We start from the raw sequence: 22,957 nt of genomic DNA on the forward strand, positions 1-22,957 counted from the left end.
AGTCCTTTGGTTTGCTCAGCACTGACCATTGTTGGGCAGGTCTTTTTCCATCATAGGACACTGGCTGTGGAAGACCTTTCCAATACCGGACCTTCTTGAATCCATAAGTTGGTGTTTTAAGGGCATGAATTCCATTTACTTCAGGTAGTTCTATTCTTGATAATTTTCCCCACAGCTCCCTTGGTTTTGCATGTTATTAAATGTGTACTGTATTTGGACTAATTACGTCTTCTTAGATTTTTAAAATTTTGTTTTTTGGTTCCTATTACAAAGTGTTTATTGGGATCTGTGAAGGGGTGGATTAAGCTGTGTGGCCCCCTGCTGGAGGCCTCATGACCCTGCCACATCCCACCCCAGGAAAAGGGCAGCGGAGAGAGTCCTCCAAGCAGCCAGGAGCAGCAGCAGCAGCATAGTAAGCAACCAACCAAAGAGGGACTGCAGGGAGCAGCCAATCCTGACCTAGCAAACTTATACAAAAGGAGCTGCAGTGCAGTGCAGAGTTCAGTTACTTGCTGGAACTGGAGGAGTGTGCATGCCGTGTCTGTCTGGGGGAAAGTCTACACTGTAACGTAAACCTGTATTTGAACCCCAGCTTAAGCCTGGTCCCCCTTGCATCTACACTGCAATTGTACTAACCCAAGGCTCAGATCCTGCAGGGCTGGAAGGTCCAAGCTTGATTTAAGTCAAGACGCAGAGTCCAAGCCCTAATGCTTTGCAGTGTGGATGCAGCCTCACTTGATTCGGGTCCCAGCAGTCAGTTGGAAATATCCCATAATTTCATGGGACACCTTCCTTAGTCCTCTCTAGCCCAACAATCTGCAGTTCATTCTATTGAAAATTGAAGCCACTCAGGTCAGTATTAACCCATTCTCTTCTGATCATCAACCTGCAAGCATTCCATCAGAGAGCCTCCTGGATTCACAACGGAGACTGAACTGATCGAGCCTTTTGCACAGCAAGCAGCTTTCTGGTATCGTGCAGGGCAGGTAAATTTTTCCCACAGTGCACTACAGTCCTAGGGCTAGAATGTCCACACTTTGGGAGTGGGCGCTAAGAACTCTGTGATACGGTTACTTTGACTCTGATCCGCACACTTCAGTGTGGACACCACAACCCTAGGTTTGAACACAGCTTGGCTGAGGGAGCTACAGGACCTCGGACAGAGCAGTGCTGGCAGAGACTGGGGGGAACACGAAGGACTGTCGGGTTGGCTGCTGGGATTCAACCAGGACAAGGCTCCAAGGTAAAGGTGAAGAACGAGCTGGGGCCACGGGAAAGTGGCCCAGGGAATCACAACAGCGACACAGTTTAACTAAAGGGATGTGGTGGATGGCTGCTATATATAGGATCCTTGGGCTGGGACCTGGATTAGAAGGTGGGCCCAGGTTCCCCCACCAGCCACTGGGGAAGTGGCCTGGCCTTTGATGTGCCCCAGAAGGGAAACTGAACTCTTTTAGTGGCCCAGCAAGAGAGCTGAGACCAGAAAGACCTAGAGAGGTGAAGAGTCTCCGGGTGACGTGGTCCCACACCAGGGCCAAAACTGCTTGAAGAGCAGGGACAATTTGAGAGTCCCAGAGGGGCTGAGAGACAGTTCAAACCAGGGTAATGCGATAGGCCCTACTGAGCTGATTGAGTGAGACCCAAGATAGGGCTGCAGATTGACAGATTTTACAGAGGGAGCTGAGATAGGACCCTGTTGGACTTCTATCCCAGAAGGGGTTTGGGTGTTTTGTTCTTTTTGTTTTGTTTTTTATAATCTCACATAGAGACTGTGCGTCTCGGCCAGAGGGCTGAATAACTGAAGATTCACCACAAACAGAGTGCAGGCATAAGTACTGAGACCGGGGTGCTCACAAGAGGTGTGTGAGATCTCATTACAGGTACTTATTCTGAGATATCTAAATATATAAACATGTACACAAAATAAAGCAACTGACTAAAAGCATATATGTCAATTACTAAAGGTCTGAATATAGGGATCCTTCTAGACTTTAAAAAAAAATTGCTATATTTCAAAGTTGTACATTTAATATGATTTTTTTCCCCTCTTTCTCCAAGATTTAGGAAAAAATATTAAATGGATTCAGTGTCACCCCCAATATCAAAAAATGACCCATTGTAAACTGTTTATCTTCACATTCTCAGAGAATCTTTAACAGAGAGAAGGAGCAGATGTATATTTTAAAAAAAGAATATGTTGGGGTAGAGGGTAAATTAAAGCTTGGTTAGTAACCATATTTAAATATTCTCTCTATTGGGAGAATACCCAAACAAAATTTATTTACCTGTCACATATTTTCATAAGAGCTCTTTTTTGTAGTCTGCCTAACTGGCAAAAGATGTACCTTTTTAAGCACAGTAACTTTCTCCCCCTTCGTTCTGCAGTGAAGTGTCAACGCTGACATTGTGACAATGATCTTTTCCAAGGAAACACATTACTATCATAAACACAACATTATGACTTTACTAGAGGCTCAAGAGACTGAATTGTGAAGGACAATGCCATTTTCAATGTGAGCAGATGGATGCTAGGAGGGACAGGAAACTCCCCACTGAGAATCCCTTCATTCCATTTAGGAAATGAACATCATCATCATATATGACGAAGCAAAAGAGGTCTCTTCTGCCAAATGTGGCCTGTGCTACAAATAGATGATTTAACTAAATTCTGCTCCACACATATGACACATGTCACTAAAGGACTGCTTCTCCTTCTCTACAGGCTAGCAGCCACTTTTCTCAAAAAGAAATCTGATCACTATCAGATCATTTGAAACCTAGAGTTGAGGGGAAGCTAGGGACTTGTTACTCTGATAGGAGCTGGAGCAATCGCAAGATTTTTACCCTCATGTTTTAAATTCTATCGGATTTATTTATATATCTGTAGAGTTTATCCATGTGCTTGTTTGAGAGGGGTGAGTCTACAGACAACCTTTGACTGCAGCTTCCTTCCTCTGGAAGAATCATCATTTTAGAGCTTTGGTCTGAAGAGCTCACTTGCACCCACTGTGCGGAGAACTGAACAAAAGAAATCCTGGGAATGTAGCTTTTTAAGTTAAAAGATAAACTATAAGAAATAGGCACTAACACTTTGAGACTAAATTCTGGGAAGCTGATTCCCAATAAAGAAATAAGCTTTTCCACAACTCTCTCCATTCTCCTCTTACTGCTAACAGGAGCACTTATCTCTGTAGCTAGGACTGGTGCAGTGTGGAATTTTACCATCTTATTTCATTGCTTTGTTTTTCTACTTCCCAAATACAGACTTTCTGTTTGTTTTTTTCCGCAATTAAATGACTTTAAAGTTACACCTGAAACAATAATCTTCAAGCAATTTCTTCACAAATTCCTTAACGTTCAATGTCTTCAATAATAAATGGAATACAGAAAATTAGTGGAAATTAGATTATTTTTTATGAAGTGTTCTATTTTTAAAGCTTACCCCAGTTTGAAGCATTCTAAGTTATATTTACTTTATTACTCTCTTGTTTTTTAGCTATGATGATTTTAGAGTCTTTCCTTTATGGAAGGATTTGCATTTCTTCAGCCACAGGCCAATACCTTTCCCCAATAAGTCTTCTAAAGCCAACTCTACTGCATGGTTTCAGACACACTAAATTTAGCTAGTTCTGTTCATCAGAGGAATGCTGTATGTCAGCTACATCAAAGCCCAAGGGCAGCCTGATAAACACTGAATACAGGTCACGTAGCTCTGTAGCTAACAAACTCTAAGAGAGCTTGTACTCGGGGGCATTCAAAGCAGTTTTGTCATCAACAATCTAGTATCCCTTGAGCCCCCTTGTCGTTTCAGTTGCTAAGCAACACTGGTGTTAATGTCTTAGAGGAGAAAAACTTACCAGGCATCTGGCCGTTCATCTGGCTCTGCATGTGTGGTGCAGGAGGGCCCCCACCTACCATACCATCTGAAGACATGTTGTGAGAACGTGGAGGTGGGGGAGGGCCACTCTGACTCATCCCTCCTGGACCCATAGACATATTCTGTGTGGGTGGCTGAAAGAAGACAGTTTAGTCAAACAAGAGAAGCATTTAGTCTGACAAAAATATTATATGTACATATGGTACAACAGTTGCCTATATTGTTAAGTGGGCTATGAAGGAAAGCACTGTGAAAAGCATTTGTCTCTTCTGATACATTTAACTCCTCTTAATATTAATTTTAGTAAAACATTTAATCTTTTACATAATGTATTACATCAATTTTACATAATGTATTAGACACACAGAATCTTTCAGCCTGGCTATTAAATAAAATACAAACCAATGTCTCATTAAAAAAAAAAATATCAGAACAGTTTAAGATTGCTTAAAAAAATATTAACCCCCTACTCACCTACCCCAAAAAAGGGTATTTTAAAGAACCATCCCTTTATATCTGTTCTTTCAAAGCAACATTTGTTTGGTATAAAAATAAACATTCTATAATATTCTCTCACCAACAGTTCCTGGTGCATCTACTGCTGATAACAGACTTTGCACCAGTAAAAAAGTAGTTACAAAAAGAGATGAAAACCCTTAAATGCTGAAAGCATGCCAAAAATCTGCACTATTACAGAGGAGAACTGTGGGTGTTAGAAGGTCTGACATCCCTTCTTTTCTGTCCCTCTAAAGGTTCATAATTTTGCGCTGAACACCCCCTACAGACTGCAAGCACATTAGTGCTGCTCTCCAAAGGTCCAGAGACAGCTGCCTAGAAAGGATGTTTATGGCAAATTTCCTAATGAAATTGTGAGGAAAATTGCTGAATAACCTTGAGAGTTCAAAGAAGGAAAGCAAGAAAAACAATATACATGAGCAGAAATTTACCACTGGACTCTTCTGAGGAGGATGTATTGGGAACAGAAACTGCTGCTAGCTAGCTTCACTGTCCCACACAACCCTCAAGAGACAATACTAGCCCCCTCGTACACCTCAGCCAAATGCTTTCTGTGGGATAAAAATGCTCTCTACTATGAGAGGGCAAAGATTCTCTCATCTGGGGCTCCTCAGAGAACCACCACGATACACCATGCAGGCTACCATGCTCTGGGGCACCCTCTCCTCTGACACAGGTATGTGGTTATTTTGCCAGATTCCCTTGGACAGAAAGAAATAAGGTGACCAATGAGTGACCTCCTGTGGGCTAATTCCTCTGCAGCCTTGTCCTTCCCTTCACTATGTCTATTAATCGAGGGTTCAGAAGAAGATAGAACTGGAAGTGGCCACTGTCTTAAAAAACTGGATGTAAGCAGCCACCCCTCATTTTTCAGAGGAGAGGGCATTTAGTTTCTTGACAATTTCTTTAGGAAGTCAGCTAAAGTTCTTCTTTCTAGGCAGCTGTTTTTTACACCCTTGATGGCTAGTCCCAATGTACTTCCAGTAAGCAGGAGGAAGAAAAAAACAGTGAAGGAGATGGCTTCCCTACTAAAACCCTTCACCTTCCTCTACAATGACAAAAAAGCAAAGAGGTGGATTTTTTCTCACTGTAGCAAAAACAGCAGGAAATGAAGGGGGTAAAGTGCGGAAGGCAGCTACCATTCTACAGCAGAACCTCAGGGTTACAAACACCAGAGTTACAAACTGACCAGTCAACCACACACCTGATTTGGAACCGGAAGAGCACAATCAAACAGCAGCAGAAACAAAAAAAAAAGCAAGTACAGCACAGTTAAATGTAAACTATTAAAATAAAAAGGGAAAGCAGCATTTTTCTTCTGCATAGTAAAGTTTCCAAGCTGTATTGTCAATGTAGTTGTAAACTTTTGAAAGAACAACCATGATGTTTTGTTCTGAGTTAAGAACATTTCAGAGTTATGAACAACCTCCACTCCTCAGGTGTTGGTAACTCTGAAGTTCTACTGTACTTGATCTTCCTCCTCTATTAAAGAAGAGGGAGGAGGAAGGGCTTTTAGGTGAAGCTCTTGCTTCCTTAAAATAAATAAAATAATAACTGAAGATATATCTATCTCCTAGAACTAGAAGGGACCTTGAAATGTCATTGAGTCCAGCCCCCTGCCTTTACTAGCAAGACTAAGTACTGATTTTTGCCCCAGATCCCTAAGTAGCCTGCTCAAGGACTGAACTCACAACCCTAGGTTTAGCAGTCCAATACTCAAACCACTGAGCTATCTCATCCCTCCCTTCCTACTACTTCAAGAGGCTGACCTTTCCTCACTAAGGTTGTGGGACTCTTTCTGAATTGAGTAAACTAGCTCAAAAATATTTTTCAATAGACACAAAATAAGAAAAATCAAGATTTTATTTCTCATTTTATTTTAGATGGATTGCTTATCTGGAGTATGTGGAGCACCAATATAGGGTCAATAGCATCACATAATACAGGCAGAATCTCTCAGGGCAGAACCACACAAGTTGAAAGAACTAACAATCTATGTCATTTTTTTTTCTTGTTAACACTTTCCCAGATAAAGATTAACTTTGCTAATGATTTACAGTTGGATTTAGAAAGATTGAGAAAAGGTTAATGTTTACACAGCACTTTCAGGATGAAGATTATCATCAAGTTTCGGCTGTAATTAAGATGAAGTGGTGAATTCCCTGTGGTGGTATTTGCAATAAAGCTAAAATATAACAATAGCCACAGAGGTTTGCATACCCCTAAGCAAGAAAAAACTGACAGGAAACCATGGGGGAGGGGGGGGAAATATGGCTAAATCACATGGTTCCCAAGGCTATTTGAGTCAAACAGATACAATATTTCAGAAAATGGAAATCCTACTTTAGTGACGCCAACAGAAAAGACCATAAACACAAACAGCTTAAAATGTAAGATATAAACTATCATGGCTAAGAGAGAATTTAAGCAAATAATCAAGGACACAAAAATGTAAATTATACTTGAAACAGAACCTACTGTGAATTAGTGGGTCCACTGAGAGTTACCAGTTAAGGGATCAATTAAAGAGAATGAAGACATAGCTTCTCTGCAACAATGATTTCTTTCCAAGAGTATCTATCACAGAAGACACTGGGGAAAATGCACCTCAGGCCAGTTCTTTTCAGAAGAAAACAATAAGGTACTGTCAGAAACTGAGTTGCCAGGAGGAGGTGCTAAAGAAAAACTGTTAAATTAAAGTGCAATACCAGAACCAGATGACATTTATCCAATAGTTCTGAGGGCAGTTAAGAACAAAGTGTCAAAGTTGTTAACATAAGCAACCTCTCATTACAATCAACTACTCTGTCAGAGGACTGAAGGGTAACAAATGTTATACCTATCCTCAAAAAAAAAAAAAAGGCAGTGCAGCTGATCTAGGAATTACAGATCAGTGAGCCTTATACTTCAGTATCAGGTAAACTGACTGAAATAATTAAAAACTGAATTATAAAACACCAAGATGGACACAGGATAAGGACAAATTATCACAGCTTCTAAAGAGGGAAATCATGTCTACCTAATCTATTAGAAATCTCTGAACGTGCCAACAAAAAAAGTAGATAAAGAAGACCTAACTGACTCAGTTTATTTAGAATTTCAAAAAGCCTTTGGCAGTCCCTCATAAGGGTCTACTGAGGAAACGAAACTAAGTAATGCTGATGGGCATACTGTCATGGATCAGAAGTTAGCTAAGAGAACAGAAATATTTAATAAATTTAAACATGGAAAAAGGCTACTAACGTGATGCACCAAGGTTCTCTAAAAGAACTGGGGTTTCACATATTTATTTATTGTACTGAAAAAGGGGGAATATAGCTGACACTTTGCAGATGATACAAAATTATTTACATTATTAAACTCTAGAGAGGACTGTGAGGAAGGAATAAGAAATATGATGGCAGATTAAATTCAATATTGATAAAAATAAGATATCATAGATTGGAAGGAATGATTTGAGCAACTCATAAATATTGCAGGGTTCTAACTTTCCTGTAACTACTAACAAAAAAGGACCTGGATATCATTGTAGACAGAACAGTGAAAAATGTTCAAAATGCAGAGGCAATCATAAAACAAGAAAAGAAAATGTTGGTGTATTAAGAATGGGATAAGAAAATATAATGCCATTATATTTATAAATGCTCAGTTCAGTACCATGTTCAGTTTTTCACCCCATTCCAAAAAGATATGAGAAACAGAAGCACTTCAGAGATAGGCATCAGATGATTAGAGACCTGGAAAGTCTTTCATATAAGAGGTTGAAAAGACTGATACTGTTAATTTTAGAGAGAAGACAAATACAAGGGGATATGATAGCAATACAACCTCATGAATGGTACGGAGCACCTAAATTAGGAACTCCAATTTACCCTTTCATAGCAAAAAAGAAGGGGACATTCAATGAAACTGAATGGAAACAAATATATAACTGATAAGAGGAAATTCCTTTTTATACAACACACAAATTGCTCAAGGAATTCACTGAGAAAGTTTAACAACAAGTTGTAAGTAGGATTCAAGAAACAATTACACATGTATATGGACAATGATAACACACAGTTACACTAGATGGGATATACACCCTCATACTGCAGGGCATAAGCTGACTACTAACTGATGGGGATTAGGAAGAAATTCCCCTACATATAATAATTATCCACTATGGTGTTTCTGACACCTTCCTCCAGAGCATCTAGCACTGGCCATTATCAGAGGAAGCATACTGAACTAGATGGACTATTGGCTTGATATAATATAGCAACTTCCACGTTCCTATATGTGATACTACAAACAGTGGGACCTTATTCAACAGCCAATCACTTTCCAGCCTGCTTCAAAAATAATTTAAACAGCAATCAGATTAACAGAATCATAGAATTGTAGGACTGGAAGGGACCTCAAAAGGTCATCTAATCCAGTCCCCTGCATTCATGGCAGAACTAAGTATTATCTAGACCATCCTTGACAGGTGTTTGTCTAACCTGCTCTTAAAAATCTCCAGTGAAGGAGATTCCACCACCTCACTGGGCAATTTATTCCAGTGCTTAACCACCCTGACAGTAAGGAAATTTTTCCTAATGTCCAACCTAAATGGCCCTTTCTGCAATTTAAGCCCACAGCTTCTTGTCCTACCCTCTTAAGTTAAGGAGAACATTTTTTCTCCTTCCTCCTTGTAATAATCTTTTATGTACTTGAAAACTGTTATGATGTCCTCTGTCTTCTCTTCTCCAAAGTAAACAAACCCAATTTTTTAAATTTTCACTCACAGGTCATGTTTTCTAGACCTTTAATCATTTTTGTTGCTGTTCTCTGGAATTTCTCCACATCTTTCCCGAAATGTGGTGCCCAGAACTGGACGTAATATTCCAGCTAAGGCCTAATCAGCATGGAGTAGAGCAGAAGAATTACTTCTCTTGTCTGGCTTCCAATATTCCTGCTAATACATTTCAGAATGACGTTTGCTCTTGTTGCAACATTGTTCACTATTGACTCACATTTAGCTTGTCATCCACTCTGACCCCCCCCCCCAGCTCTTTTTCTGCAGTACCCCTTCCTAGGAAGTCATATCTTTTTGTATGTGTGCAACTGACTGTTCCTTCCTTCTATTAAGTTTTAAACCTTTTTGCTTAATATTAAGCTATAACGTTCTGTCTTTTAAACCCAGATGAAATCTAGGTCAATGACCTCAATACTTCTTTCATAAGTTAGATCAACTATAAGCATCTTGACCACCTCCAGTTAGAGTACTAAAACATCAAATAGAAAGAACTTAAATACAAACTGACTTCATACTACTGAAAAGCTAAAACATTAAACATCTTCCAAGTTAATTTTTTTCTTTGAAAAGCAGACTGGCCCAACATGAAGCCCAGTCAATTTCATACTTTAGTCTTAGTGTGAATCCATGTTAAGAGGAAGTTCAGATCTGGAAAGAGTAAGGATGAAGGCTGCTTGGAATGGAAGGGTTTTTTCAGGATTAAATGCAGAAGGGAATTAGAGCTCATGTTGATTTTATTCCAATTACAAACTGGAATCAAATTCAGTATTTCAGGATAAAGATCTATTTTAAATTATATGGTAACAGTAAATTAAGGAAGCCAAAAGTCATTCTGAGCTGTGCATTTATGCCAACAGTTATGCAGCACTTTTCAAAGCTGTAGTAAGGTTTTCTTCAGGGTTTTAATACAGGACAGAAACAAGGCAGCAAACAAGTGCAAGTCTTGAATTTTCTACTATGACCCTGACTCTTATCAACCGGAATTATTATAGCCTTCCTGCTGTCAGTAAAGGACAAAAGATTTGTTTGCAGAGGACTGACAAAGTTAAACAGGACTGAGATACAAGACTAACTATAGCAAAGACTCTGGAAGGGTTAAAACATGTAGGATAGGAAGTAAGCATTGCTAAATCTTACTAAAACTTTATTGCTAATCTTTGGGGAACACAAAAGCATATATTAAAGTTTGCTTTGAAAACCTTGTTTTTCCTGTAATCATTTTAGGGGAGGGTTATTATTGTTTGATATGCAATGTAAACAAACGTTCCCCCACCCTCCTATGGGCAGAAGAGAAATGGAACTAAATCAGGATTTAATAATTTGTGTTCAGGTCTCTGAAGCACAATTTTCTGTAATATAAGATCTCCCATCCCATAAACTACCCTAACCTGCAGTCTATTGCTAATATCTCAGCCTCTGTCTATTCTATTGATAGCTGGCAATGGCATCTGCAGTGCACTTACTGAGGTGTGAGAGTGGGAAATAAGGTGACAAAAGGCCTGAACTTCTGAGATTTGAATAAGCAAAATGGTGAAAAATGTAAGTATAGTTATGTTTATTCTGCTACTTTCAAAGAAAAACAGTGGAAGTGTTAGAAAAAAAAGCATCCTTTCTTTCAGCATGTGATTTTTTTTCATATAACAAAGTATGTGTGACCACATGTAGCTGTGAAAATAAAGTTTAATTACAAGTGCAATTTATCATCACATTGTTGCTGATAATCTTACTGAAAAGTGATATTAGTGGTAAGAAAGTCCAAAGTAAGAATGACAACCAATTTCCAGCATGATTTTATATTAATGTTTTTAATAGCAAAAGAGAACTTCTATTTAAATATTTGGATAGAATGTTCACCATGTACACAGTAAAATATTTCATCATTAAAATCAGCTGACCAACCAGAAGAACTTTATTAGAATACTTTTAATGTTTGCAGAGCAACCAGTTCTGCTGTTAAAAACAATATGAAATCAGGATAACAACTGGTTTATGATTATATTTTAGGCTCTAATCTGCTGTTAGTTGCAGCAGTTATGAATAAAATTCATACAGGACATTTAAACTTCCTTTAAGACATTTATATTGCCACAGACAATAAGTGAACTTAGAGCACACTTGAGATTCAAAGCTGGATGGGTGTATGGGGACTCCATGACAGCAGTGAAAAATGGGTGAATCACTTCTGTTTTTAAAAAACTGATCTTGTCCACCTAGAATAAACCTGTTTTTAAAAAGGCTTTCTTCAAGACACATGTAACCTTAGAACAGGTACTTTCTGCTCTTCAATTGTGCAGCTCCTTCTTCTTGGAGAATCAAAGAGGCTATTGCTGAGTTTAAGGCCCATCTATACATGTTTTGTTGGCATGGAGGGGGTCAGTTGTTGGGGGCGAAAACATGTGTGTTTAAAAAAAAAAAATCCCATTCCTAACCAAAGTAGCTTCACTAAAAGCCCTAACGTAGAAGCAGTTATACCAGCAAAGAAGCTGTTTTGCCAGTACAGCTCATTTCTTTCACTAGTGTATATGATGCTACTCCCCTAGAAGGGTTTGCTGGTGTAGGTATATTGGCACACTTCTTATAGCATAGATAAAGTCTAAGATATCGGCAAAAATTGATTTATTGTAGAAATGTTTTGATGGTATTGTGCAAGACTCCATGATTACTACTGAAGAATTTGCGATCACATAGGCTGGAGCATGAAGACAAGAATTAAGAGAGTGGTTTAGAATCTTCGTGATTAGAGAAAACAAGACTCTCTGAAGCAGAATGGACAAACTGGTGAATACTGGGAGTCCATGGTACTCCTGAGCTAACTCATAGGCTGGATGATGAAGGTTTGAGTTTTTAAAAACACAGCGGGCCCAATTCTCCACTTTATACCAGTGTAACTACACTAGTACCAACAGAGACATACCAGCATAAAACTGGTATAGCACAGTAGATAATCAGGCACCAAATGGTAAAATGAGGGGCCTACTAAACTCAGTTTACAGCAGTGGTCTCTAACCTTAAGCATAAAATCACTTTTAGAATTTAAGTGCAACCCAAGATCCACCTCAAAGAAAACACAGCAATAACCATAATCACACAAACCCAAACATCCTTGCCCTGTCCCTTCTCTGAGGCCCTGCCTCACTCAATCCATCCCCCCTCCCCCTGTCACTTGCTCTCCCCCACCCTCACTTACTTTCACCGGTCTGGGGCAGGGGGTTGGGGTGCAAGAGGGAGTGCAGGCTCTGGGCTGGGGCTGAGGAGTTCAGAGTGTGGAAGGGGCTCCAGGCTGAGCCTGAGGTAGGGGGTTGAGGTGCAGGAGGGGGTTCAGGGCGCAGGCTCTGGGATGGAGTTTGGGTGCAGGAGTGGGCTCAGGACTGGGGCAGGGGGTTGGGGTGCAAGAGGGGCTGCAGGCTCTGGGAGGAGGTGAGGAGAGGGCTCAGGGCTGGGGCAAGGGCAGGGGGTTGTGATGCAGGATGAGTTTGGGATACAGGCTCTGACTGATCATTGCTTAGCTTAGGCAGCTCCCAGAAGGTGGCGCAGTAGGACGAAGGCAGGCTCCCTGCTTGCCCAGACCCCGTGCTGCTCCTGGAAGTGGCCAGCCCGTCTGGCAGCGGCTCATGGGGAAAGGAGGCACAAGTGACTACATGTGCTGCCCCCATCTGCAGGCACTGTCCCCATAGCTTCCATTGGCCACGGTTCCCTGTTCCCAGCCAATGGGAGCTGCGGAGGTGGTACCTGAAGGCAAGGGCAGCATGCAGAGACTCTCTGCCCCTTCCCCTCCCCAGAGCCACAGCCAGACACGTTGGCCACTTCCGGGAGCAGTGCAGGGCCAGGGCAGACAGGGAGCCTGCCTTAGCCCCGCTGTGCCACTGGACTGTTAAGTGACTGAGACTGAGATTGTCTGTCAGAGGCTCACCAATTGACCAGTCGATTGATCTACTGGTTGGTGACCACTGGTTTACAGGAATCTGACGTGGCCTAGCGGCTTCCTATTTTTGTTTTTTAAAGTCTTTCAAATGTCCTTTACCACTCATACATTCATTTTTTGTCTCAACATGACAGAAGTTTCACTGTTTGCTGGGATTAATAGCTGAAGTATTCTCCCTCCACACTCAGCCAAAGGAATCTGACCAGCTGTTTGTAATGGACTAGTGGTCTTTTGGAAAATATACCCAAACCATACATTTAAATATGAAGAAGTCCTATATAACTATAGGTTTTGACCCTGCAAAGAGTTTGAATAAGTCATTCAGCATCAGAAACATGAAATATATGGAAAAATTACTAAAGGTGATCTCCTGCTGCTTTTAGACTAGGATCAGCTGGCCACAGCAAACACATTGGTCCCTCAGCAGGATTTAATATTATTGGACCATAGGCTGTTGCTCTGATGATTAAAGGATATAGCTAGCAGTTCCAGTCATATCTAGACGTTAGTCAGTATGTAACAATGAGCACTTGTGTGTCATTAATAAAAGGTTTGAAATGTGGCATCCCACCTGGAGAGATCTTGGCGATCATGCTGTGCAAAATAAATACAAACTCTCTTGCTGAGATCCCTTCTAAACACATGGGGAATTCAAATTCAGTCTCTGCTCTGATAAAATGCTTGCACTACTATAGCAGCACCTTGGCTGTGCCAGAATTACCATCCTCTACCTTATCAAGATAAATTTGATTGTTGAGAAGAGATAGTCTGTATAAAGAGCCTTACCCCTAAGTTTCCCTACTCACTGGGAGCTTTGAGTGAAGAATCTGAGCATCATACATAGTTTAATCCATCCTCGGGTGTCACGGAAAACTAACTGATTTCTTTATTAGCATTATATGGATAACTTTTAAATTGTACAGCATCAGATATAAAACATGAAGCTTGATTATTGAAATATCCTCCAAGCAAGGCTGCTCCATCACTTGCTTGTTCACACTGTCTGTTGCTAAATAGCTGCATCTAACTTAGCACTGTGGGTTTTTAAAGCACTTAACAGTATTGGTATTTCCATGTTCAAGAACTGCTCATTGGACTTTGTACTGATGCAAATACATTCACCTATCTCCATCCATCATAGTAATACACAGGTACATTTCAACCCCTTTCCTTCCTTTTTCGTGCAGGTTATATTTAAAAAATGCTACTGTTAGAAATCATTTGTTTCATTTTATTATCCGGCATCCTACACACTGTGGTTATTGCATTCCCTCTAGTAAATGTTATTGTTTTTTTTAAAAAGGTTATTTACACTGCTCCTAGAAAAGCTTTGTAAGAGAGAGATAGGAAAAGTTAATGAAAACACCTATTGGAAATCGTGGCCTGCCTTCTGACTCAACAGTGAATACTCAGGGAGACAAGCCATGAACCATTACCCCCTTTGTTCTCAGCTATTTGTAAGCTGAATGAACAGGGCAGAACTAGTGAATTTTATGACAAAGTATTTTATAAAAAGCGGATAGCCTCTGCCAAAGCAACACCATACCAGAGGCTAACAGACCTTATCCATTTGTTTTTAAACCATACATCTCAACATCTACCCTACTACAATCAAGATTGCTAGTCACAGCACAGAAACACATCCAAAGAAATATATGCTATACTACCTAGAATATTATCAGACCTTACCAGCTATGTAGGGTCAGATCTGGTTATTGCTTATTCAAGGTTTAGTTTTATTTTTAGAACTATATTTAAGGTTTTGTTCTTTAACTGATTAGATCTTTACAACTAGATACAACGATTAGAATGTAATATCAGAGGGGTAGCCGTGTTAGTCTGGATCTGTAAAATCAGCAAAAAGTCCTGTGGCACCCTATAGACTAACAGACGTATTGGAGCATGACCTTTCGTGGGTGAACGAATCCAATGAAGTGGGTATTCACCCACGAAAGCTCACGCTCCAATATGTCTGTTAGTCTATAAGGTGCCACACGACTCTTTGCTGCTTTTAGAGAATCTAATAGTTTACTAACTGTAGTCTTCCTTTCAGAATCCTAACATGCTTTTTATAAAGCAGGAGCCTTAAAACTGTAACTTTGCCTAATCTGCACATAGTAATCATGTCCACATTCAATTTAATACAGAATTTTCAGTGAGCAAAATTTTATTCGCCTCGTTCTGTCTTAAAATGTTGGAGTACTGCTATGTATGGATTCATTCTATGCAAAAAGTTGGTATATTTAAATTTCAGATAAAGCAACTCCTAGAGATGTCTGAGATCCTTCTGCCTGAAGAGGAACTACAACTACAAAAGCAGTTTCTCCTCCCTTGGTGTTCATACCTCAACTGCAGAAAAGGGCCTGATTGAGCTAACCTCATTATCTCTAGACTGATTCTTGCCTGCATATTCATACCTACCTCTGGAAATTTCCACTACATTCATCTGACAAAGTGGGTATTCACCCACGAAAGCTTATGCTCCAATACGTCTGTTAGTCTGTAAGATGCCACAGGACTCTGTCGCTTTTTACAGATCCAGACTAACATGGCTACCCCTCTGATATATGAACACAATAAGTCCTCACAAAGTCATACCAGTTAACATTGTAACATTGCTGATCAATTAGAGAACATGCTCATTTAAAGTTGTGTAATGCTCCCTTATAACATTGTTTGGCAGCCGCCTGGTTTGTCCACTGCTTGCAGGAAGAGCAGCCTGTTGGGAGCTAGCTGGTGGGGGGCTTGGAACCAGGGTGGACCGGCAGCCCTCCCCCTATCAGCTCCCTGCTCCCCTAAGTTATCTGTGCAGCAGCTGCCCAACAGGCTATCAATTGCCTAGAAGTTCAGCTGTCCCTCCCCCCACTGCCATGTGCTGCTCCTGCCCTCTGCCTTGGAGCTGCTCCCGGGGGGCCTCCTGCTTGCCATGCAGGGATGGGGGAAGAAAGGGGCTAATGTCAGGGTGTCCCCCTTGCTCTTACCCCACTTACCCCATATCCATAGAGCGGCATGGGGGACACAACAGGGCTCAGGACAGAGGGAGTTTCCTGGCAGCAGCTGCTGCCTCAACTTGCTGATCTGCTTAAAAAGGCAATGTACTTAGAGTGGGCTCAGCATACTTAAAGGGAAATGCGCATCTCTCGCTCTCTCTCTCACACTCTCTCACACTCACACACACACACACACACACAGTGTGTGTCTATCTGCTATGCTGTCTCCCCTCCCTCCATTTGTACTGCCGTGTAGAGTGTAATGGGTACATTAACATGTTAAACCTTGAGGGGTCAGCCAAGTGCTAGTTCATCATTTAGCAATAAGGCATTCCCCAGGAAATATCCCAGTCTCTTCCACCCTCTGACTTCACCAACCTCAACCAAGCTTCACAATCATCACTGCTGTGTACAGTATTAAACTGTGTTTAAAACTTATACTATGTGTCTATATATAAAATATACTCTTTTGTCTGGTGAAAAATATTTCCCTGGAACCTAACCCCTCTATTTACATTATTTCTTAATGGGAAACTGGATTCGCTTAACTTCATTTTGCCTGAGGTTGCATTTTTCAGGAACATAACTACAACGTTAAGCAGGGAGTTACTGGATAAGATTCTATTATATAAACACTAGCTTTCAGAACCAAAGCATTCATGCCTATGAAAGGACTGCATATATATCTGACCGCAACAGCTTTTTATCTAATATAACAATCATTAATTTGAGCTGAGAAACTTATAACAGTTTATTGAGGTGCTGCTTGTATCGTTAGTAGTTTCTCTTCTTGAAGAAGTTACACTAGAAGCAACTGGTATTTCAGTGGCGGCGGCGACTGCTGTCTGGATTTTTGGAAAAAGAAACCATCACTCTGCATTTAAAAATCTTTTTGCACTTATATAACAGCAGGGACCTGTACTACTGTTCTTTTATGAGCAGAATTCTCATATTTGACTAAGTATGTTTATACTATCCCTCAGATCGGCAGGCAGCGATTGATCCAGGGGAGTTCGATTTATTGCGTTTAGTCTAGACGTGATAAATTGATCCCCGAGCACTCTCCCATCGACTCCTGTACTCCATCAGGCTGAGACGCACAGGAGGAGTGGATGGGGGAACGTCAGCAGTCGACTTAACGCAGTAAGTAGATCTAAGTACGTCAACTTCAGCTATGTTAAGCACCTTCAGCTACATGAATAACTTTAATCGACCCCCTTCCCCCACCCAGGTGTAGACCAGTGCTACGTTTCATGCATGAAATGATTACACATCACATCCTCCAAAAATTAGTTAGCTTCAGGAGTCAAGTTTCTCATGCTTCCACTACACACATTTTTCTTATGGTACGTCTTTGCTACTGGCCCGATGGCGAGCAGCAATCGATCCACCAGGGATCAATTTATCGCATCTAGACTAGATGCGATAAAATCAATCCCCGAGCACTCTGTCGAGTCCTGTACTCCAGTTCGGCAAGAGACGCAGGCTAAGTCGATGGGGGACCGGCAGCAGTCGACTCACCATAGTGAAGACACCGCGGTAAGTAGATCTAAGTACGTCAACTTCAGCTATGTTATTCGAGTAGCTGAAGTTGCAAAACTTAGATCAATTCCCCTCCCACCCCCAAGTGCAGACTAGGCCTTAGTGTTTTATTAAACCTCTTTCCATCATTTGCTGTAGGATGAGGAAGATAAATGGATTTTAGTTAGAGCAGGAGTTGGCAACCTTTCAGAAGCGGTGTGCCAAGTCATCATTTATTCACTCTAATTTAAGGTTTCATGTGCCAGTAATATATTTTAACGTTTTTAGAAGGTCTTTCTATAAGTTTATAATATCTATACAACAATAGTTTGTTTATAAAGTAAATAAGGTTTTTAAAATGTTTAAGAAGCTTCATTTAAAATTAAATTAAAATGCAGAGCCCCGCAGACCAGTGGCCAGGATCTGGGCAGCGTGAGTGCCACTGAAAATCAGTTTGCATGCTGCCTTCAGCACGCGTGCCATAGGTTCCCTACCCGAGTTAGAGTTTCAAGATTTTTCTTAGCACTTTAGAAATTCAAATATCTTCTTTTTGAGGAAGAGAGTCACTCCAAATGCAGAATATATAGTCTATCTTCTACTTCATTAAAAGGACTGAAGTTATGGCAATTTTAAAACTGAACAGGTGCACGTTCCTTTGATAAGTATGCAATGAAGTGAAATGCCCTGAATATCCAAATGCCAGTTCCACTATAGAAGAGGAAAGGGGCAATGACTGTGTGTACTAGGAAAGCTGGCTTTCCAGATTGTCTATAAACAGTTACGGAAAAGGCTGCACCTAAAAGTTTGAGAAGCAAGAAGTGTGGAAGAAGAGTTCCATTTAGTTTTTTCAAGGAGCTAAACAATCAGACTTTGACAAAGACAAGAAGTTTGTTTTTTTTGTAAACGCTCTAGTCGAGTGGTCTCCAACCTTTTTATGCCCAAGACCACATTTTGAATCTAAGAACAACCCAGGATCTACCCCACCCCTTCCCCAAAGCCCCAACCACTCCCCCCTGCTCTGTCACTTGCTCTCCCCCACCCTTACTCACTTCACTGGGCTGGGGTAGTGGATTGGGACCAAGGGGATTGGGGTGCAGGAGGGGGTACAGGGTGCTGGTTCTGGGACGGGGTCAGAGCTGGGGTGCATCCTCCTGCAGGGCAGCACTTACCTCTGGTGGCTCCCGGTTAGCGGCAGGCGCAGTGAGGCTAAGGCAGGTTTCCTCCCTATCCTGGCCCCACACCACTCCTGGAAGGTGCCAATGTGCCCGTGGGGGGACGGGGGGCTGCTCCACACTGTCCCTCTCTGAAAGCACCACCCCCACAGCTCTCCCAGCCCATGGGAGCAGCATGAGGCCAGAGTAGGTAGGGAGTATACCTTAACAACAGTCACACTGCACTGCCAGAGATCGTGATCAACTGGGAGATCCTCTAAGATCAACCAGTCAATCACAATCGACCAGTTGGTGACCACTGCTCTAGCTCTTATTAGGTTTTTAAGAGATGCAGCTGGGGATAGTTCCAGGATCTCTGTCCCCCACTCACTCATTTCTACAGCCAAGAGGGGTTAGTTCACCATTGCTTGTCACCCAGCTTTCCAACTACCCTTCTTCCTACATTGGGCCGAAGATTGCTATCTTCGGCCTCTGTTCATAGATCCATATTCCAATGTAGGACCCCAGCCCATTCTTTACACATGCCTCGGACCTCCCATGTGGTGCTAGACTATACAGGCATATTCCTGGACAGTGGTGGATAGTAAATAGGAGAAGGATCCCTGCAGGTGTCCAGACAAAAAACAGCAGAGTCCAGAGGTCAATTCTACCATGTTTGGTCAAGTGGAAGGGATATCCAAGAGTAGCCTCACACGTAGAAGCATTGCTACTCCTTCTTCCACCAGATCAAGGGACTGGTGGGGGCGGGGGAGGAAGGGTTCCACATGAGCGGTTTCTTTTCCTACATCTGCCTTGCTGTTGTGAGCAATGGAAGTTTCGTGCCATTGATGTCACTGTCATTTAATAATTCAGCATTTTACGATGTTTGTAAAGATGCTAGGGGCCTTGATAGGTCATCACTGCTTCCCCCATGCACCATATCACTTCCCCTGACCTCTGAATCTGTACCTCTTGATCCACAGCCAGCAAAAGTGTTACTTTACCCTACTGCTGCTCCCCTTAGAAGAAGTTCCTCCCCCATTTCAGGAGCACCACTCCTTCACCTCACACTAAGAGATAAGGGTGGTAGATCCATACCTATACTCTAGTCTGTCCCTGGATGGGAAACCAAGAAGGAATTAAAAAAAAGAAAAGAAAAAGAAAGAAGGTGAAATACATGCCTCGTGTCTAACTACAGCCGCTTAATTCTTTGAAAATCTTCCCAGCTTTTCTAGCTAAAGTTATTGCCTCCCCTTTGCAATTTGGGAATGTTTAGTTCTTAAAAATAAAAAGTTAAAAACAGCTGTCGAGCGATTAAAAAAAGGATTCAATCGCACCTTTAAATAATAACAATACCATTTATTAAAATATTTTTGGATGTTTTCCATATTCAAATATATTGATATCAATTATAACACTACAAAGTGTACACTGCTCATTTTATATTTATTTTTAGTACAAATATTTGCACTGCAAAAAGTATTTTTCAATTCACCTAATTCAAGTATTGTAGTACAATCACTTTATCATGAAAGTTGCACTTACAAATGTAGAATTATGTACAAAAAAATCACTGCATTCAAAAACAAAACAGTTGAAAATTTCAGAGCTTACAAGTCCACTCAGTCCTATTTCTTGGTCAGCCAATCGCTCAGACAAACAAGTTTGTTTACATTTGCAGAAATAATACTGCCCACTTCTTGTTCACAATGTCACCTGAAAGTGAGAACAGGCATTTGCATAGCACTGTTGTAACTGGTGTCACAAGATATTTACATTCCAGATGTGCTAAAATTCATGTCCCTTCATGCTTCAAATACCATTCCAGAGGACATGCATCCACGCTGATGATGGGTTCTGCTCGATAACAATCCAAAGCAGTGCAGACCGACGCATGTTCATTTTCATCATCTGAGTCAGATGCCACCAGTAGAAGGCTGATTTTCTTTTTTGGTAGTTTGGGTTCTGTAATTTCTGCATTGGAGTGCTGCTCTTTTAAGACTTATAAAAGCATGCGCCATATTTCATCTCTTTCAGATTTTGGAAGGCACTTCAGATTCTTAAACCTTGGGTTGAGTGCTGTGGCTATCTTTAGAAATCTCACATTGGTACCTTCTTTGCCTTTTGTCAGATCTGCAGCAAAAGTGTTCTTAAAATGAACATGTGCTGAGTCATCATCTGAAACTACTATAACATGAAATATATGGCAGAATGTGGGTAAAATAGAGCTGGAGAGAATTCGCCCCCAAGGAGTTCAGTCACAAATTTAATTAATGCATTATTTTTTTAAACAAGCATCATCAGCACAAAAGCATGTCTCTGGAATGGTGGCCAAAGCATTAAGGAGCATATGAATGTTTAGCATATCTGGCATGTAAATACCTTGCAATGTCGGCTACAAAACTGCCACGCGAATGCCTTTTCTCATTTTCTGCTGACATTGTCTCCTGTAACCAACTTGTTTGTCTTAGCGATTGGCTGAACGAGAAGTGGGACTGAATGGACTTGTAGGCGCTAAAGTTTTGCATTGTTTTATTTTTAAGAGCAGTTATGTAACAAACAAAAAATCCACATTTAAGTTGCACTTCCCCAATAAAGAGATTGCACTATAGTACTTGTATGAGGCGAACTGAAAAATAATGTTTCTTTTGTTTATTTTTACAGTACTTTATATTTTTATTACAAATATTTGCAAACAGTATACCCTTTGTATTCTGTGTTTTAATTGAATTCAATATATTTTAAAATGTAGAAAACCATCCAAAAGTACTTAATACATTTCAGTTGGTATTCTACTGTTTAACAGTGCATTTAAAACTGCGATTAATAGTGATTAATTTTTTAAAATCACAATTGTGTGTTAACATGCAAGTTAACTGCAAATAATCAATAGCCCTAAAAACAACCTTACTCAGCATCAGACATATCTGTAAAAATGTTAATTTTAAATACTGAGTGAACTGTTTTCCATTATCTGGTCAAGTTACCACACAGCAAACCAAACCCTTGAAGATTTGGCTAAAAACTTAAATCCTCTTATGGGAGAATGAACTTTCATTTGTTTTTACAGAATCAAATGAAATATAGGTCAGTTCTTTGGGGAAAAAAGGCAATCAAGAAGTTGTTTTATCCCCCTTAAGTGTAGCAGTCCTAAAAGGAAAAAAATATTAGCTAGAAATAGGCACATTGTGGAAGCTTCCGCACACATCATTAGAAATGCACCTCAGTCCTGACCTGCAAACCTCCTCTTATCCTAGTCCTCTTTCTTGAGTGCACACCACCACCACATCCACCTGTGCAAACAGGGAAGTGTCCACTAGGGACCAGGATTACGTCAAACTCATTTCCACTGTGATCAGAACCAAGTTACCAATCTACAATAGGTCTCCAGAAATGAAGAGGGTTAATACATTGAAGTGGCTCTAGTCAAGCTAAAATTTTACCTTTCCAATAGGATATTACCAGGGTAGCTTTACAAAAAATGCCTAAGGAGGCGCTGTTAGGAGCTGAATACAACTCAACGCTTTATAGATACTCAATTGTAGGGATGCTTCACTATGGGAAGCACACTTCTTCAGAGCCTGAAAAAACAGTAATTTATTTTCACCGACTAAAACTGTATCTGGCAATGGATGTGTGTTTATCTTTGTGATTACAGAAGAGAAACACATATTGGAAAAAGCTTCAATTGTATATGAATTTCAAAGAGTTACATTACCAGAAATACAGTTCTTCTTAATGAATTAAGCAGACTTTTTGACTGGGGCTATGTTATATGGAAGCTTGGCATGGAAAGTTAAGAGGAAGCAGGCTACTATATCATCATCAACATTCTTCACTCTGCTTCCTTTCCCTTACTATGGCAGAAAGGAGGTCAGATATTCCTGGCCAGATTGAAGATCAGACAGGAAGAGTTAACACCTTATCTGAAAAAAGTTGATGGTGTATCTATTCACAGGAGTTAAAACAATATAAAAAACAATGTTCAGTTAACATTAGAGTTAGAAACTGAAGCATTGAACATCCAGGAAATGGTGAAGATAAAGTAGCCTATGCAATCTTAGTTGAATCCTATGTGTTATGATATGGTCTAGTTCAGAGGTCGGCAACCTGCGGCACACATGCCAAACATGGCACGCAAGTCGATTCTGAGCAGCACGCAGCTGCCTGCTACAGTCCTGCCACCCCCCCGCCCCCGCC

At 40.7% G+C, this 22,957-nt stretch overlaps 1 protein-coding gene across 5 annotated transcripts in view; it reads right to left on the reverse strand.

Moving 5' to 3' along the window:
• Nucleotides 1–22,957, reverse strand: part of SS18 (SS18 subunit of BAF chromatin remodeling complex) — a 64,100-nt gene that overhangs the window by 35,294 nt on the left and 5,849 nt on the right. For all 5 annotated transcript variants that reach the window (XM_032799016.2, XM_032799020.2, XM_032799019.2 and 2 more), the window contains one exon: nucleotides 3,858–4,011. In XM_032799016.2, the coding sequence (XP_032654907.1) occupies nucleotides 3,858–4,011 (154 nt within the window). The remainder of the gene's footprint in view (nucleotides 1–3,857; nucleotides 4,012–22,957) is intronic.

Source organism: Chelonoidis abingdonii, chromosome 2 (genome assembly GCF_003597395.2).
Source record: "Chelonoidis abingdonii isolate Lonesome George chromosome 2, CheloAbing_2.0, whole genome shotgun sequence".
Lineage (NCBI taxonomy): Eukaryota > Metazoa > Chordata > Testudines > Testudinidae > Chelonoidis > Chelonoidis abingdonii.